Below are 19,175 nucleotides of genomic sequence, written 5' to 3' on the forward strand. Positions count from 1 at the left end.
TTTGGAATCAATTTGTCAATATCCAAAAGATGTATTTCTGGGATTTTGATGGAGATTGCATTGAATCTAGAGAGCAAGTTGGGAAGAACTGACATTTTGTTAATGCTAGGCCTTCCTATCCGAGAACATGGAATATCTCTCTATTCATTTAGTCCCTCTTTGAGTTCCTTAATAAAAATTATGCAGTTTTCTTCATAGATCTTTTATATATTTTGTTAGATTTATACCTAAATATTCCATTGGTGGTGGTGGGAATGTTAACATAAATGGCATTGTGGTTTTAATTTCAAATTCCAATTGCTCATTGTCGGTGTGCAGAAGAGCAACTGCAATGGATTTTTCTATACTAATCCTATATGCTGCATCCTTGCTAGAACTGCTTCTTAGTTCCAGGAGTTTTTTGGTCAATTGTCCTGGTGGTCTCTGGAAGAGTCCTCCTCTAGACCCAGGGTTAAGAGTGTGCATTATTTTCCTCTCCATTCATAAGACTATCAAAGGCAAAGTAGGAGAAAGTGCAAGGCAACAGCTCCCTGCAGTCTTCTCCACTCCACATCCTTTCATATTGTTAAAGTAGGTGAGGGGAATTAATACTTGTGGAGCAGGTTCTCAGAGATTTGCTATGAAAGCCTACATATGGTGATTTAGACTTTCACAGCTATTATATCTTGGGAGTCTTTGATGAAACTTTAATTTTAACCTATTGTTGTTCAATCAGTATAGTTTCTATTAGAAAAATTCATAGGAGAAAAAACAACTATTTCAATAAACATCAAAAAGGCTCTTGATAAAATTCAACACGACTCCTTGTGAAAAAAATTTAAAACTTCATAGGAAGCTAGCAATTGAGGAAGATGTTTCTATATTGATAAAAGTTATTAGAAACCTACAGCAAAATGCATATTTAATAACAAAGCGTGAATAGAAATGTCATTTATTTTTATGGTACCCAGGATTTGTTTTAATCAGTATGGTAAGACACATGAACACAGAAATGAGTGTCATGAGGGAAGTAGTTTATTTTGCTGCTCAGGATTCCCTAGAAGCTGTAGGCACTTCACACCACAAGAGGCAAAACATCAAGGTCAGTCAGGAGGCAGAAGGGACGGGGGAAAGCACGAGCAAGAATCTTTACTGCACTTTCCACAGGAAGGAACAAGCAAGGCAGGGCAACCAGTCTTAGGATTGGCTAGCTTGAATAATTTCATGGCGTCCTGGGGAGGAGAGGCTGTCCCTAGTTGTCTGCTACCTGGCCCTGAGGCAATTAAGGCAGGCAGATAGTGGCCTGGGACATGAGAGTGATAAAGAAGGATAAAGATAGATAAAGAAGAATAGAGGGTGATAAAGGATAAAGAAGGGGGTATGAGCTCTGGATAGATTGGTTTATATATGAACACATACATGCAGGCAAGTTGTTTACATCCAGGGATTAGCTTATCCTGAGAGGGCAGTCCCTCCAGGGGCAACAAGGCCCTGGATGTCAAAGCATCAAATTCAGAAAATAAGAGACATGACTAATACAGCATTAAAGTCAATATTATAATTAGTATTATTCGACATTATCCTGAAGTCTCTAGCCAATGCATACAACAACAAAAAAAATAGGATGAATAACTATTTGAATGAAAAAGACAGACTTTTAAATTCTCAGATGATGTATCTACTTAAAATTTAAAAACAAAGTCAACCTATTAATTATAGAAACCAAAAACTGTGCTATATACCAGTATATATATACCAGTATACCAGTGATGCTCATTTATAAAATGTAGTATAGAAAGTGATTCGCAATGCAACAAAACTACATGTCTAGAATTGATAGACAATTTCAAAGTCTATATAAGGAAAGATGTAAATGTTTATTGCAGATAAAAAAGAAAACATCGGGAAGGTAAGAGTTATAGGCCATCACCACTCCACCTAGTTCCAATAACCATGATTTAATTAAATGACCTGAGTTCCCCAACATGGTTCTAATTTCAGTTATCATGGTATTTTACCTGTAATTGCATAAAGTACCCTTCTTGTTAGTTCTTCAGTCCACAAATCACAGCCTAAATAACAGATGAATCATGATCAGTGACCCATCACTTCTTTCAAAGTATGTTGTTGCCAATCACTGCATATTTGTTACTGAGTTTATACAGAGAGCAAAGCATAACCTTGTCTTGCCTGCTTGTCTTCCAGTGAGAAGCCCACGTGACATTTTACAAAAAGAAATAATCAAAAGTGGAAATTAATCAACAGGTCAAAAACTGCAACAGAAAAAAAGTGATAACACAAAGTGAAGTTCAAATAGAACATAAATGTAATTATAGAAGAAATAGTGTCAATTCACCAAGGCAGATGTTTGCTCTGTATTTCAAGTATTTTTGCCAAATAAATCGGTTCTGAAACTGAAGCTCTATATTTACAGAAATACAGGGGGTAGATAAATGTGTTGTGCTAGGCTGTTTCTCTGTTGCTGTAAAGAAATACGGGAGGCTGGATAATTCATAAAGAAAAGAAGTTTAATTGGCTGAGTTCTGCAGGCTTTACAGGAAGCATGGTACGGGCATCTGCTCAGCTTTTGAGGAGGCCTCAGGAGGCTTCCAGACATGGCAGAAGGCATAGCAGGAGCAGGCTTCTCACATGGAAAGGGTGAGAGCAAGAGAGCAAGCGAGGGGAGGTGCCACACACTTTCAAACAACAGATCACCTAAGAACCCACTCTATCAGGAGGACAGCACCAAGTTATGAGAAATCTGTCCCCATGACCCAAACACCTCCCACCAGGCCCCACCTCCAACATTGGGGATTACATCTCAACATGAATACATTAGTCCAATTTCACACTGCTATAAAGAAACGACCTGAGACTGGGTAATTTAGAAAGGAAGGTTTCATTGACTCACAGTTATGCATGGCTGGAGAGGCCTCAGGAAACTTACAATCATAACAGTGGGTGAAGGAGAAGCAAGGCACATCTTATATGGCAGCAGCAGAGACAGAGAGCAAAGGGGAAATGCCAGACCCTTATCAAACAACCAGATCTTGTGAGAACTCTCTCACTATCACAAGAATAGCATGGGGGAATGGCCCCCATGATCCAATCACCTCCCACCAAGTCCCTCCGCCACACATGGGGGTCAAAATTCAAGATGAGATTTGGGTGGGGACATAGAGCCAAACCATATCAATGAGATTTGGAGCGTACATTCAAATTATATCACAGGTTCAATAAATACCACAAAATGCAATCTGAATAATGCAGCATGTCAAAATACTACAGGATAAATAATCTGGTTTCTTCAATCAAAACAAAATAAACCAAAAGAGTGCCAGTGAAAAAAGATGTAGGTGACACATGTAGGTGATATGCTCAAAGATATCAAAGGAAACAAGACATTTTCATCTAATTTTAATGCATAGTCCTCATTTGGATCCTAATTAAAATAACTATAAAATAAAGATGATGATAATAATTTACAAGACAGTAGAGAAACCTTGAAAACTGACTGGATATTTAATTTTATACATAAGAAAGTTATTGCTAATTTGTCTTAAGGGCATATGATGTCAGGGCCTGTTTGTTTTAAGTCATTAACATTTAGAGAGGCATACAGAAATATTTGTAGAGGAAATGAAACAATGTCTCCATTTTCCAAAACATAATTGAGGATATGTAAATTATATCTCAATTAAGGCAATAACAAGGAATATGAGGGAAGTGTGTGGTGTAAATGAAGCAAAACTGACCATGTATTGATTATTAATAAGCTCATTAAATGGTAAATCAGGTTCATTTAACTATTAAAATTTTCTCTACCTTAGTAAATGTTTGAAAATTCTATAATAGGAAAAAAAACTCTAGTAGCATAATAAAACTAAATACTTACTGATACACCCCAAACTGCTGAGTTTACAGTAAATACTAGATTAATATTTAATAATCCATTTTCATACCAACTGTCATAAGATCTCATAATCAATAACTTATGTGGTTTATGAAAAACACCTTACTATTCCATTAAAGTTACTGATTAGAACAAAAATGATCATGAAGATATTTTCAAAGAATAAGTTCCAATTTAATTGGCTAAAAATATTTGCATATATAATTATTTTCAAATGTGGGATTGGCATCAAAATGTGGATGATCAGAAAGAATTTATTAAACAGATTATTTTATGTTGTGCTTAATGATAGAAGAATTCCTTAATTTATTTTTCCCAAATTAAGATGAACAACTAACAGATCTTTAGCCCAGGAAGGAGTAGGTGAGGTGTAGCCTGCTTTCTCGGCTACTGAACTCTTCTGGAAAGGATGCCAAAGAACTTGCTGGAGAAGAGGCACCTGGTAAACAATGCGAGCAGGTAAATGTAGATTAGAATGACTCAAGATCCTGATGAGTTTCTCCATTTCTAAATGCAATGGCAATTTAAGATGTTTACAAATGTTTATACTTTGGGAGGCCAAGGCAGGCAGATCACTGGAGGTCAGGAGTTCGAGACCAGCCTGGACAACATGATGAAACCCCGTCTCTACTAAAAATACAAAAATTAGCCAGGCGTGGTGGCGGGTGCCTCTAATGCCAGCTACTTAGGAGGTTGAGGCAGGAGAATCACTTGAACCCAGGAGGTGGAGGTTGCAGTGAGCCGAGACTGTGCCGTTGCACTCCAGCCTGGGCAACAAGAGTGAAACTCCGTCGCAAACAAACAAACAAAAACATTACTCTGTGCTAATCGTTTCTCAAATGTGGCAAATGAAAATCAAGATTACACTGGGAAAGTTTAGTAAAAACAATTTTCCTTCTACAAAAAAATTATAAAGTAAGATATGCTAATTGTAAAAAAGGAATTGAAATGTACAGAAGGTTAAAGAGAAAAGTAAAAAACCTTTCTGAGCAATGTTAAGAGGACCATAGAGACTTTAGCCCCAACACAGAGAACCTTCAGCAGTCCCCAATTTTCTTGTTGTGTTAAAAAAAAAAAGTGGGGGGAGGGCTTGGTGCAGTTGCTAACACCTATAATCCCAGCACACTGGGAGGCCAAGGCAGGCAGATCACCTGAAGTCAGGAGTTCAAGACCAGTCTGGCCAACATGGTGAAACCCCATCTGTACCAAATATACCAGAAAATTAGCTGGGCACGATGGCACGCACCTGTAGTCCCAGCTACTTGGGAGGCTAAAGCAGGAGGATTGCTTAAACCCAGGAGTCAGAGGCTGCAGTGAGCTGACATCGTGCCACTGCACTCCAGCCTCAAAGACAGAGTGACAGAGCAAGATTTCGTCTCGGGGGAAAAGAAAAGTTCTGGTGTCTCCTGGTACCTTGGTTCTGCTATTTAAAGGAAACCACTATTAAGGATTTACAGTATGTTCTAATAAAAATTTTCTATGCATTTACAATTTTGTATGTGTACACACTAGTACATATACATTTATATGGATATGCATAGCTGTATACACATTTACATATAGTATTACACATGTTCGTATGTGCATACATTTGGGGAGGATTTTGAACGTAGATATCTGGCTCCCCCCATAGCTACTGATGCATACTCCAGGGAGAGTAAGAACTTACATTGTTACAGAGCTCCCCAGATGTTTTTTATGCATCCCGTTCAGACCAGCATTTGTGAGGTACTGGTCTGCAATAAATAATTATCTCTCCACATATTTCATAAAGCTTTTCTTGGAGTGTTTCCTTTTTTCCTCTGGACATATTGCAAAAGTATGTAGAATACTTAAAAATATATTCTTTTTAAAAGTTTAAACAAGAAGAGATTAGTGGTTGGTATGAGACTATAAAGTGGAAGTATGGGGAGCTTCCTTAATGGTGGTAGAACAATTCTGTGTCTTGAATATGGTGGTGGTGAGATGAATCTGGACATGTGATAGCATTACGTAGTATCATACAAACATAAACACAAATGATTGTGTGTAAAAACTGGCAAAATTTGAATAAGGTCTATAGATTGCACCCATGTCAGTTTCCTGGTTTTAATACTGGACCATAGTTATGTAAGATACTACCGTTGGAGAAAGCCAGGTGAAGGGTACACCAGATCTCTCTGTATTATTTTTCTAACTTCCCTTGAGTCTATAATTATTTCAAAATAAAATAACTTGTTTTCAGTTTAAACGGTGTCCAAAATATGAATGTTCCTTTTTTATTTTCTTCCTTTTGCCGTAGACTTCCTTTCCCCTCCTCGTAACTTTTGAAAACTAGTTGTACCTTTATGTTTATTTAAGTGCAGTGGCTTTCATCTCTTTTGGGGGGATCTTTGCGTTCCTTTAGGGTCTTGATGAAAGCTGTGGAGCCTCCCGACATAAAAATGCTTGGTATGCATATGCACACAAAATTTTTACATAATTTTAAGAAGGTTTATGGATTCCCAAGGCCAGAATTGCTGTTTTTGCATTTAGTTAGTGGGTTTCTCTGTCCCCAGTCAATCAGGGAATTGTTCAGCAAATTATAAACGGAAATAAGTCTCCACAGTTAATATTTGATGAATCAGTAAAAGTTTGTATATGTTCTGAAGTAGTAACTCAAGAGCAAGACAGTCATGACATACACACCTTCTCTCTGTTTCTTACAAGAGTGGTTCTGTTTCAGAACTCTTTTCTGTTCTCTTTATCAATTTGTTTATCCTCTGCCAATGCCTCACTGTGTTTATTATTGTAAGGCTTGATATCTGGCAAGATAAGTTGGCCCTCCAGAAACCAGAAGTGTTCTTGCTGTTGTTTGGCCCTTTGCTCTTTCATGCAAGTGTTATAGAACCCTTTCCACCCGCCTTGGCCTCCCAGAGTACTGGGATTACAGGTGTGAGCCACCATGTCCAGCCCCTACTTTCAAAAATTTTAATGAAATCTTTAATATAGTAGTTAACTATCATGCACATACAGTTCCATTTACAAGAAGAGAAACCAATGTAAAATAATTAGATTCATCTACTTGATCTCAATATAATTTATTTTTTAGTTTGATAGTTATTCATACAGAGATCCCCTGTTCTGAATTTAATCATCTGTACCCACTTTTCCTGTTACATGTTATGTTGTCCACGTAATAGGATGAATGGTGTAGGTAAATGAAGACAAAATGCAGACTATTTAACTTTAGTTCTTGCTTGTAAGACTGGTGGAATGTAGATGACAGCTAGTAGCTTAAATAAAAATTTGAAATGATTTATGGACTGTGGGTTTACATTGCTTATGTAACCCTTATTACCTTTGCCATGTTTAATTCAGCCATTAAAATTTGGCTGAGTTACTTGTTGATATTACAGATTTTTCCTCATAGTAAAACTTTGTGTTCGTGACTGTAAGAAAATATTTCTATAGGTTATAGGTAGAATAAAAGATGAAGAAATTCGATGTCGAAAATACCTACATCCAAGTTCATATACTAAAGTGATTCATGAATGTCAACAACGAATGGTAGCAGACCACTTACAGTTTTTACATGCAGAATGTCATAATATCATTTGACAAGAGAAAAAAATGGTAAGTGACACCAAACATGTGAGTAGAAATTAAATTATAAATCCACCTTTTATATCATCTTCCAGTCACCCTTGATTTAATGCGCATTATAGTAATAGTCTTTAAAATATTTTAAATAATCTTTTACAGATTATTAATACTTTATTTTGAAAGACTATTTTAGGAAAGTGTTTTCAAAGAGTGTTCTAAAATCAGAAGAAAAAGTGGGAAATTGTGTTAATACATTTTTATATATTACAAGAGCTAATTTCCTTAATACATTTAGAATTCCTGATTAACAGTAGGAATAAAGGCAAAGACTATAAAAAGGAAATACAAATATTATGTAATAAATGTAATAATTTATATAATATAAAAAATCAGCTATATCTGATTTTTTTTTTTTTTGAGACAGAGTCTCACTCTGTCGCCCAGGCTGGAGTGCAGTGGCATGCTCTTGGCTCACTGCAACGTCCGCCTCCCAGATTGAAGTGATTCTCCTGCCTCAGACTCCTGAGTAGCTGGGATTACAGGCACTCATCACCACACCCGCCTAATTTTTTTGTACTTTTAGTAGATACAGGGTTTCACCATGTTGGTCAGGCTGGTCTCGGACTCCTGACCTCGTGGTCCGCCCGCCTCAGCCTCCCAAAGTGCTGGGATTACAGGCGTGAGCCACTGCGCCCCGCCTCTCTGATTTTTTAAAAAACAAAAAACATGCATTACTTTTATAAGCAGGAAAGATAATAAATATGTATATTTTATTTAATTAATTTTTTTTTTGAGATAGAGTCTCGCTCTGTCACCCAGGCTGGAGTGCAATGGCTGGATCTTGGCTCACTGCAACCCCCGCCTCCCAGGTTCAAGCAGTTCTGCTTCAGCCTCCCAAGTAGCTGGGATTGCAGGTGCGTGCCACCACACCTGGCTAACTTTTGTGTTTTTAGTAGAGACGGGTTTTCACCATGTTGGCCTCCTGGTCTTCAGCTCCTGACCTCAGATAATCCGCTTGCCCCGGCCTCCCGAAGTGCTGGGATTACAGGTGTGAGTCACCGTGCCCGGCCATTAATCAGGTTTTTTGTTTTTGTTTTTTGAGACGGAGTCCCGCTCTGTCACCCAGGCTATAGTGCAGTGGCTCGATCTGTGTTCACTGTAACCTCCACCTCCTGGGTTCAAGTGATTCTCCTGCCTCAGCCTCCTGAGTAGCTGGGACTACAGGCATCCGCCCCCACACCTGGCTAATTTTTATATTTTTAGTAGAGACGGGGTTTCACTATGTAGGCCAGGCTGGTCTCGAACTCCTGAGCTCGTGATCCGCCTGCCTTGGCCTCCCAAAGTGCTGGGATTATAGATGCGAGGTGGGAGGATCACTTGAGCCTGGAAGGTGGTGGTTGCAATGGGCCGAGATCCTGCCACTGCACTCCAGCCTGGGTGACAGAGTAAGACCCCTGTCTCAAAAAAAAAGCCATTAAAACCACTGGATCATCAGAAGACAGTTATAGGGTAATGTAGCTGCAATACTAAGGATTTGTATCCAAAATATAAAATGGTCAAAAAACAGGCACTGCAGAATAGAAGATACCCAGATGGCCAATAAACATAAAAAGAAATGTGAAGTAGCAGGAACTTGTTGAACACTGAAGTGAGAGTATAAATTGATGTAACTACTTTGGGAAACCGGCATTGACCGCTAAGTGGGATATATTATGTATATTTTATGATCCAGCAGTTCTCCTAAATGTATAACCAACCCCTGCTTTACCTCTCCATCGCCAATGCCAGGACATATATGCAAAAAGACATACAGGAATGTTCATATTAGTATTTTTAATAGCTCCATAAACTGGAACAGCTCAAATGTCCAGTTACCGTAGAATAGTATGGTATATTCATACAATGGAATATTATAGAGGAGTGGAAATGAACAAATTAAAGCCATGTACAACAACATAGATGATCCTTATACACATGTTGTTGAACACAAGAAGCCAGACACGAAAGAATTGTGTGATCCCATTTTTATACATAGTTCAAACTCATCTGTGATTTAGAAGTCACAGCAGTGGTTACCTTTGCAGAGGAGCAAGAGTGTGTGATTGGAAGGAGGCATGAAGGGGACTCCTGGGTGTAGGTAATGCCTGTTTCTTATCCTGCGTGTGATTACATGGGTGTGTTGTGTGTTCACTTGTGATAATTCAGTAAGATATACACTTATGGTTTGTATACTTTTCCATATATGTATGATGCTTTAAAAAAACATTTAAAATAAAACCTACTACACTGAGAGATCATTATTCACCTCCCAATGTTAGAGATCAAAACGTTTGGTAACACATTGTTGGCAAAGGAACTCTCTGCTGTTGGCAGCTGTGGTTAGAAGGATCTGTCTACAAGATTAAACTTTGACACAGTAACCTCACTTTTGGGAACTTATATTGCATATATTCTTGCTCATGTATAAGATTATTGATTGCAATATTGCAATATCAAGAGACTGGAAACCACCTAAATTTCCATCAATTGTTAAGAAATTATAATATATCCACATAATGGAGTACTGTACAGCTGTAAAATACATAGAAATGCTTTGTGTACTGATAGGAAAAGACCACTAAGTTAAAATGTGTTCTGAAGCTACAAATAATATACAAAATATAGTACACTGTATTAAAAGGGGCAAAGGGAAGAATATATGTATTCACTTGAATTTGCACAAAATATCTTTGAGAAGATGTTAAATAACCACATCCCTTTCCTGTGGGGAGAGGGGTTTGGGTGGTTGGGAGGTGGGCATCAGGGACTTTTCTCTGGGTACTCTGCACTTGGATCTGTATATTGTACTCCTGCACTTGGATCCATATATTACCTAATAAATGAAAATATTTGGGAGTTAATCCTCAGATGTCTTTTTCCTCTCAGACATGGCAAATATGTATGTCTTACTCCGTGCTGTGTCCACTGGTTTACCTCATATGATTCAGGAGCTGCAAAATCACATCTATGATGAGGGCCTTCGAACAACCAGCAACCTTACTCAGGAAAATGTGAGTTGTGTGGGGAACTGCAACGTTTTCCTCCTAATCAGATCTATCATGAAGCCTTTCCTTTGACTTTACTGTTTATTGCGGCACTATTCACAATAGCAAAGACTTGGAACCAACCCAAATGTCCAACAACAATAGACTGGATTAAGAAAATGTGGCACATATACACCATGGAATACTATGCAGCCATAAAAAATGATGAGTTCGTGTCCCTTGTAGGGACATGGATGAAACTGGATAACATCATTCTCAGTAAACTATCGCAAGGACAAAAAACCAAACACCGCATGTTCTCACTCATAGATGGGAATTGAACAATGAGAACACATGGACACAGGAAGGGGAACATCACACTCCGGGTACTGTTGTGGGGTGGGGGGAGGGGGGAGGGACAGCATTAGGAGATATACCTAATGTAAATGACGAGTTAATGGGTGCAGCACACCAACATGGCACATGGATACATATGTAACAAACCTGCACATTGTGCACATGTACCCTAAAACTTAAAGTATAATAATAATAATAAGAAAAAAAATAAAGTACAGTAGTCCCCCCTTAAAAAAAAAAAAGAAAGATGAAAGAAAAAGCCTTACCATGCCAACAAAAGAAATGTATTCAAATGTTTTAAACCTAGAATTTGTTGGACTCATTTTCGAATTATCAAATTATTAGAAAGCTATTGATAGGCTGCTGCTTAGCCATACGGAGGTGTCCATTGAACAGCTGTTAACTTTCCACAGGAAAATAAGCTTGCCATGTTTTTTTGTTGTTGTTGTTGTTGGAGACGGAGTCTCGCTCTGTCGCCCAGGCTGGAGTGCAGTGGCGCAATCTCGGCTCACTGCAAGCTCCGCCTCCCGGGTTCACGCCATTCTCCTGCCTCAGCCTCTCCGAGTAGCTGGGACTACAGGCGCCCGCCACCATGCCCGGCAAATTTTTTGTATTTTTAGTAGAGACGGGGTTTCACCGTGTTAGCCAGGATGGTCTCGATCTCCTGACCTCGTGGTCCGCCCGCCTCGGCCTCCCAAAGTGCTGGGATTACAAGCGTGAGCCACCGCGCCTGGCCAAGCTTGCCATTTTTAAGTAACTGTGTTTTTGTGTAATTGGCATTGATAACGTAGTTTGTTGTCATGGTAGTAGTATTAATCAGTGGTAATATAGATGACTTGCAATTTGCCTCCTTTCCATAAATTTAGTTGTCCAGGAAGCAAATTTAGATTAAAATAATCTGCTGTAAGTATATGCTTGCTGCCCCAAATACCCAAAACAATAACCCTCATGTCCCTAATACTCATCTTTCTCGAGTACTTTGCCAATCACACGACTGTAACAGTTTGTTTTTCCCATCACCAAATCTTGTTATTACTGGTAACGTTTGATCAGCAAGAGAGAAATAACTTCAAATGTTACTATCTCTTAAGTAGAGCTGTTTGCCCTTCATCTATAAGATAGTATCTGTGTGTAGACGTCACTGTTCAGGAGCACTTTTTAGAGGCTGTTACCTTAGCTGCAGATTGGTCTTTGGCAAGTAATAATTTTTAGTTTTTATGTTATGCCACAATAATGTGTAAGTTTTCTGTTTTTTTATTTCTTCAAATTCCTTTTACCACAGTTTTCTATTTTTGTAGAACTGCTAGTTTATAGTATTCAGGTTTATTACTCTGTATTATTTGTCAAACTTACTAGTTTACATTATTACATTTATAGACTCCATGTCCAGTGACATTGGGCATAGAAGCATAGAATTTTGTGTCAAGGCTGGGAGGTGGAAACATAAGAGAATACATTTATGGTGGACTCAAATCCAGCTGACTTAGTTAAGTCTTAGGTAGTAACTTCTTCATGGTTATCTCCATTAAAAGGGAAAACTCACTTTTGTACTATTAAGTATTTCTTTTCTCTGAGATGTGAGGGATTGTCTTGCCGAGTTCAAGGGGTCTCTGTTCTCAGGATTACTGGCTTTTTAACTCCCCTTTCTCTCAGCCTTCAGTGACTTTGCAGGCAGTCTTTGCTTATATAAGCCTCTATGAAAGTGATAGACCTGGTAGTTCAGGTCTTGTTATCCTTAAGATAAGTTATTCCAACACAGTAGAAAAGTATGCTTTTGGTGGGTTCTTCTGGCAGGTACTAGACAGTCTATGACAGCTTGTTGTGCTGAATGACAAGCTATTTTCTTTCTTTTTTTTTGTTTTTTTTTTGTTGTTGTTTTTCTGAGACGGAGTCTCGCTCTGTCGCCCAAGCTGGAGTGCAGTGGCGCGATCTCTGCCCACTGCAACCTCCACCTCCCTTGTTCAAGCAGTTCCCCTGCCTCAGCCTCCCGTGTAGCTGGGATTACAGGCGCACGCCACCACATCCAGCTAATTTTTTTTGTATTTTTAGTAGAGACGGGATTTCACCATGTTGGCCAGACTGGTCTCGAACTCCTGACTTCAGGCAATCTGCCCGCCTTGGCCTCCCAAAGTGCCCAGCTGACAAGCTATTTCCAACACCAGAGTTTTTTGTTTTGTTTTGTTTTGTTTTGTTTTGTTTTTGAGGAGTCTTGCTCTGTAGCCCAGGCTGGAGTGCAGTGGCACGATCTCAGCTCACTGCAAGCTCCACCTCCAAGGTTCACGCCATTCTCCTGCCTCAGCCTCTCGAGTAGCTGGGACTACAGGTGCTTGCCACCACGCCTGGCTAATTTTTTGTATTTTTAGTAGAGATGGGGTTTCACCGTGTTAGCCAGGATGGTCTCGATCTCCTGACCTCATGATCCGCCTGCCTCAGCCTCCCAAAGTGCTGGGATTACAGGCATGAGCCACCACGCCTGGCCTTCAACACCAAAGTTTTAAATTTCTAAGACCATCTTAGCTAAAACCATTTTCTGAGAAGTGTGCATGTGTGAAACATAATTTCCTTGAGGAAAAATTTACTAATAAGTCTAATAAACCTAGTAGTTTGGATATCCTTGAACCTCTTAAAATGTCATTTTGTACTTATATTTCATTTTTAGATGCCAACACTATTTGTGGAGTCAGTTTTGGAAGTGCATGGTAAATTTGTTCAGCTTATCAACACTGTTTTGAATGGTGATCAGCACTTTATGAGTGCATTGGATAAGGTAAGTTTTAAATACATATATACTATGTATGTACATAAAACTCTATCATTCTTTAGGCAGTTTCAGGATTAGACTTCTAGTATGAGACTTCTGATCTAGACATGGAGATTAAGTAATTTAGATATGAAATTCAAAATAGAAATAATCTAACTTTTAAATTATTAACTGAATAGTTAAATTGAATGCTTGTAGAATGTCCCATGATTATGCTATATAAGGGGAGTTTTTAGTCTGATATCTTCTGGCTAGACATGCATAATTTTACAATTTTTAGTACTGATTTTTTTCTTTGGCCATAATACTTAGGCTATATTGAATAATATTTGAAAAGAGAATAGATGTGTTTTACATGAACTTTTGTAGACGTTAAAGGAAAGTTGCTTACAAGATCGTAAGATTCTTTTTTAAGTAGCGTTATTTTATCTGTTCAAATTTTGATAATGAGTTACAGAGTATCTTGAAATAGCAACAGGATATATAGGTATTTTGTAATTAGAGAATAAAGTCAGAAGAGTCTACCATGTTAGGTGTCATAATATTAACAAACTACGGGCAATGCTGTGTTTTATGTGGCGGGGTAATTTTGGATGTACAGATTATGGCTTATATTGAACTAGCTGTACTTTTTCCCTATGGCTGGTGATTAATTACGGCCTGTTTTTTATTTAGGCCCTTACGTCAGTTGTAAATTACAGAGAACCTAAGTCTGTTTGCAAAGCACCTGAACTGGTAAGTTTGGTGGTTGCTGAAAAGTAATCTTATGAAAAGTCAGTATTAGAAAATGAAAACTCAGAATATCAAATTAATTTGGTTTTTGTAGCATTTTTCAGAAAAATAGAAGGAAAATTATCTACATTGTATATAGTTTGGCATTTATGTAAGGAATGCAACATACCATGTGTCTTTTCTTAAAGAATAACCATTTTACAAAGTTTAGGTTTTAATGTATGTCTACTTTGAAATAATTTGCAATACTTTTCATGTAGATTCTGTTATATCTGAAATCTAAAGGAAATCTGATGATAAAGTTTGGGTAACCTTTGAAGGAAACTTGCTTACAAGGTTTTTGTAACTTTTTTTAAAAGTACTTGTTCAATGTCAAAAATTATAAAACCACTCGAAACTCACCTAGGTGTTCTTTTAAAAATTTGTATTACTTATATCAGTTGCTTTATTGGTCAGTAAGTGATGATTTGATATTTGACTTGTTCTTTCTAAAAATTTACCTTATGATGTATATTTTATTTAGTTTACATTTATGATTATTACATAAAGCTTTAGAAGCCTGGTGTGGTTGTGTATGCCTGTAGTTCCAACTACTTGGGAGGCTGAGGCAGGAGGATCCTTTGAGCCTAGGAGTTTGAGGCTGCAGTGAGCTATGATCTTGTCCACTGCAATCCAGCCTGGCAACAGAGCAAGACCCAGTCTCTAAAAAAAACAGCAAAAATTTTGTCCACTGATCTTACCTTGTATCACCACTTTGCCTCCTTTGAGGTGTGATATATACAGAAGCACCCTTTGTAAGATTTATTATCAATTTCTACATGAGCTTGCTAAGTACTGTGACAACTTACTGAAGAAGTCGGTGAAAGGGATGACAGAGAATGAAGTGGAAGACAGGCTCACGAGCTTCATCACGGTGTTCAAATACACTGATGACAAGGACGTCTTTCAAAAGGTATGTTGTGAACAGAAAAGTTTCATTTGTATTTTAGTCAACTTTATTTCTGAATGCTAAATCATTAGAAAGAAAGTAATCTTTTAAAATATTTTTAAATGTAGTTCTATGCAAGAATGCTGGCAAAACATTTAATTCATGGGTTATCCATGTCTATGGACTCTGAAGAAGCCATGATCAACAAATTAAAGGTAATGTAAGTCTCTAATGTGGTACTGTCCTAGAAATTCATTCACAAGCGCATAAAGATGTTCATTGCAGCATTGTATACAGTAACAGGAAACAATTCATCTGGTTAAATGTATATTTGTATAGTCACACAGTGGGATATAAAATACTGTATTAAAAGGACAAAATATGTATGTTTATATATGAAGATTCACAAGATAATCAGTATTAATGATAAAAGATTATTACTACTTATAAATGAATACACCTAAAATATTCCTTTAAGTACAGATTTTGGAGTGCAATTCCATTTCAATTTATTTTTACATCATTTCAGCTTGCATACATACCGATAAGTGGTAGCAGGTTCTTATTTATCCTGCGTTATTCAATAAATTTTCCTGCATAGTAGACATGTTGAATATAATATGCACTCCTTTTTTCCATTTTCTTTTTTTAAGAGATAGGGTCTCACTATGTTGCCCAGGCTGGACTCTAACTCCTGGGCTCAAGCGATCCTCCTGCCTCAGCCTCCTGAGCAGCTGGGACAATAGGTGTGCACCACTGCACCCAGTTGCTGTGTGCTCTTTTTTAAACCTCCAAAAAGGAACTTAATTTTTAATTTCTAAAAGTAGTGTTGGCCAGGTGTGGTGGCTCATGCCTGTAATAGTAGCACTTTGGGAGGCCAAGGCAGGTAGATTGTCTGAGCTCAGTAGTTCAAATCCAGCCTGGGAAACATGGCAAAACCCTGTCTCTACCAAAAATACAAAAGTTAGCTGGGCTTGGTGGCGTGTCCCTCTAGTCCCAGTTACTCGGGAGGCTGAGGTGGGAGGATTGCTGGAGCCTGGGACATCAAGGCTGCTGTGAGCCATGATCACACCACTGCACTCCATCCTGAGTGACAGAGCAAGATCCTGCCTCTAAATAGATTAATTACAAAAAAAAGTAGTGTTAATGAGCTTTTTATATTTCAAGATTAGAGATTCAGATTTTCTGACCTGGTAACAACAGAATTTTGAATAATTTTAAAGAAATAGTTTTCTTCAAAAAAAAAAAAGAAATAGTTTTTTTCATCACTCAGTAGATGCTATTAAAAATATGTCTAAATAGACCTTTTTCAATTGACTACAGGCTGGAGTATTCCCAGTAATCATTTATGTAATCTTTCATTTGATACTATCTGTAAACCTTGTAAGAGCCAGCAGCTGTGGCATGTGCCAATAGTCCCAGCTACTGGGAGAGTGAGATAGGAGGATCACTTGAGCCCAGGAGTTCGAAATTGTAGTGCACCATGATGGCTCCAATGAATAGCCACTGCATTGCAGCATGGGCAACAGTGAGACCCCATGTCTTTAAAACAAAACACAACATAAAATCCTTTTAAGCTATCTTATGTATAGTAATGGGGCATTTTGCAGTGCTGAAATAAGAGATGAATGTATAAAAAAAGTTTTTGTTTAAGGGGAGATTTATTGTTCCTAAATAGGTGGTTTTTATTCACTTATTTAAAATATGTCTTTAAAAAGAAAGAAAGTTTGAAAGGTTTTGATTAGTTGCTTTGACTTATGAAGAATATATTACTAGTCCTTGGGTATAAGTGTGCATGCAAGAACCTTTGACCAAAGACCTAGCAATACCGACACATTGTTATTAACCAATATGACTTATTATTTTTCTTTTGAAGTCATGTATTTTCTAAAACTTTTTTATAGCAAGCCTGTGGTTATGAGTTTACCAGCAAGCTACATCGGATGTATACAGATATGAGTGTCAGCACTGATCTCAACAATAAGTTCAACAATTTTATCAAAAACCAAGACACAGTAATAGATTTGGGAATTAGTTTTCAAATATATGTTCTACAGGTATGAATATGTGTTTTACTATGAGCATTTACTAATCATTTCAGTACTTTGATACAAAGGATTCATAAATGGATGCCTGATTACGTTTGGTTCTGTCAGTAGATTGTGGCTTCTAAAGTCCTGTTGATTTGGGCTGGGCATGGTGGCTCATGCCTGTAATCCCAGCACTTGGAGAGGCCAAAGCGGGCAGATCTCTTGAGCTCAGGAGTTGCAGACCAGCCTGGCCAACACGGTGAAAACCCATCTCTACTAAAAATACAAAAATTAGCCAGGTGTGGTGGTGCCTGCCTGTAATCCCAGTTACTGCGGAGGCAGAGGCAGGAAAATCTCTTGAACCCCAGAGGCAGAGGTTGCAGTGGGCGGGGATCGTGCCACTGCATTGAAGCCTGGGTGATGGAGTGAGACTCCCATCTCAAAAAAAAAAAAAAAAAAAAAAAAGTCGTATTGGTTTGGAATGAAATGTGCCATGATAGAAATACTCAGATTTTATCAACATTTTGAGGAAGAAGAAAATGTTTTAGATGGTTAGATAATTTAATAAATATTTACTTTGAATTGAGATGTTGATCCATTTAGCTTTTTATTTTTTTCCTTCTAGGCTGGTGCATGGCCTCTTACTCAGGCTCCTTCATCTACGTTTGCAATTCCCCAGGAATTAGAAAAAAGTGTACAGATGGTAAGTTTGCAGGAGATATGTTAGAAGACTAAAGGAATTTTAATAACTGTCTTCATATTTTATCACCTTTATTATTTTTTCAAAGTCTTAAGGGTTCATGTGATAAAAATAGATTCAGAAATTATAGTCGGTCTGCCCTTTAGGAAGAATGTAAGTTATTGTAGTTACTAATATTAAAACTGAAATGCTAAGAATGTCATACAGTTCTTTGTCAAAGCATGTCTCTTATTCTGAGTAAGTCTATCATCTGCTATTAAGCAGTTTTAAATTATAAAAATGTTGATAGCAGAAGAAAGCTTAGAATTCAACACTTAAAATATCACCAGTTTTCCTTTTGAATTTTGACCAAATACCTTATTTGGCCCTTGTAATATTTTTATTTCTGTCCTGTAATGTAGGTAAATATATGTGAAGTAACTGCTAGTAGAGTAATAACAGTGATTGATAGTGGTTATAGTTTTGTGGTAATAGTAGAGGAGAGTCCTGTAACCAGTCAGGTAGGTTTCAGGAAGGCAAGCATGATAGACTTTCAGAACAGGAGGCTAAATTAGGACTTCTTACATCTTCTTTGAAAAGAGATTGTAGCACAGACTATTTTAGAAACTATATGAAGAAGAGCATTTGTGCAGACATTCATTGGATGGGGCAGACTATAATCCAGGGTTATTACAAATTTTGCAGAAAGGATTCATCTCAAAGTGCTGGGATTTCAGGCATGAGCCATCATGCCTGGCCTTGGCAGTCTTTTACATTTCTTTTTAAAAATCCTGTGTCCCTGATTGAAATTAAGGGAGGGAATAGGAGCTGGCAGAAATGAAGTTTTCCTTTAGTTTTTTCTTTCCTCTTTCCTTGAAATAATTATTTCCCATTTATAGTTGTTAACTCCTTAAACTTTATTTATTGATGTATAGTCTTCCTCAGGTTTTAGTTTCCCCATTTACAAATAGGAAGTGAGTTTCTGTCTATACAATTCCGATTCCAAAAATACTGTTCTCTCCATTTGAATTGTCTCCAATTACCAGTAGAGGGAGTTTGTCCTTTATTTTTTTCTAGTAAGTCTAAGTTTTCAGATACATAGGATTGAAATCCATTTGTATACTCAATAGTGTACAGTTTTCACATGTAAATTAATCCATCCTGCCTTAGTGATGATTTGCATTTTTTACATCTTAATCTTAAATATAA

At 37.6% G+C, this 19,175-nt stretch overlaps 1 protein-coding gene across 1 annotated transcript in view; it reads left to right on the plus strand.

The window, feature by feature from the left end:
- The first annotated feature begins 967 nt into the window (after window positions 1-967).
- The window catches only part of LOC116480992 (cullin-2-like), a 22,572-nt gene continuing 4,364 nt past the window's right edge, over window positions 968-19,175 (plus strand). Inside the window, 10 exon segments of the mRNA XM_058437030.1 lie at window positions 968-1,081; window positions 4,301-4,351; window positions 7,325-7,490; window positions 10,364-10,506; window positions 13,496-13,603; window positions 14,273-14,332; window positions 15,153-15,281; window positions 15,386-15,472; window positions 17,162-17,314; window positions 17,913-17,990. Coding sequence (XP_058293013.1) covers window positions 968-1,081; window positions 4,301-4,351; window positions 7,325-7,490; window positions 10,364-10,506; window positions 13,496-13,603; window positions 14,273-14,332; window positions 15,153-15,281; window positions 15,386-15,472; window positions 17,162-17,314; window positions 17,913-17,990 — 1,089 coding nt within the window.

This window comes from Hylobates moloch, unplaced genomic scaffold, assembly GCF_009828535.3.
Source record: "Hylobates moloch isolate HMO894 unplaced genomic scaffold, HMol_V3 SCAFFOLD_3, whole genome shotgun sequence".
Classification (NCBI taxonomy): Eukaryota; Metazoa; Chordata; class Mammalia; order Primates; family Hylobatidae; genus Hylobates; species Hylobates moloch.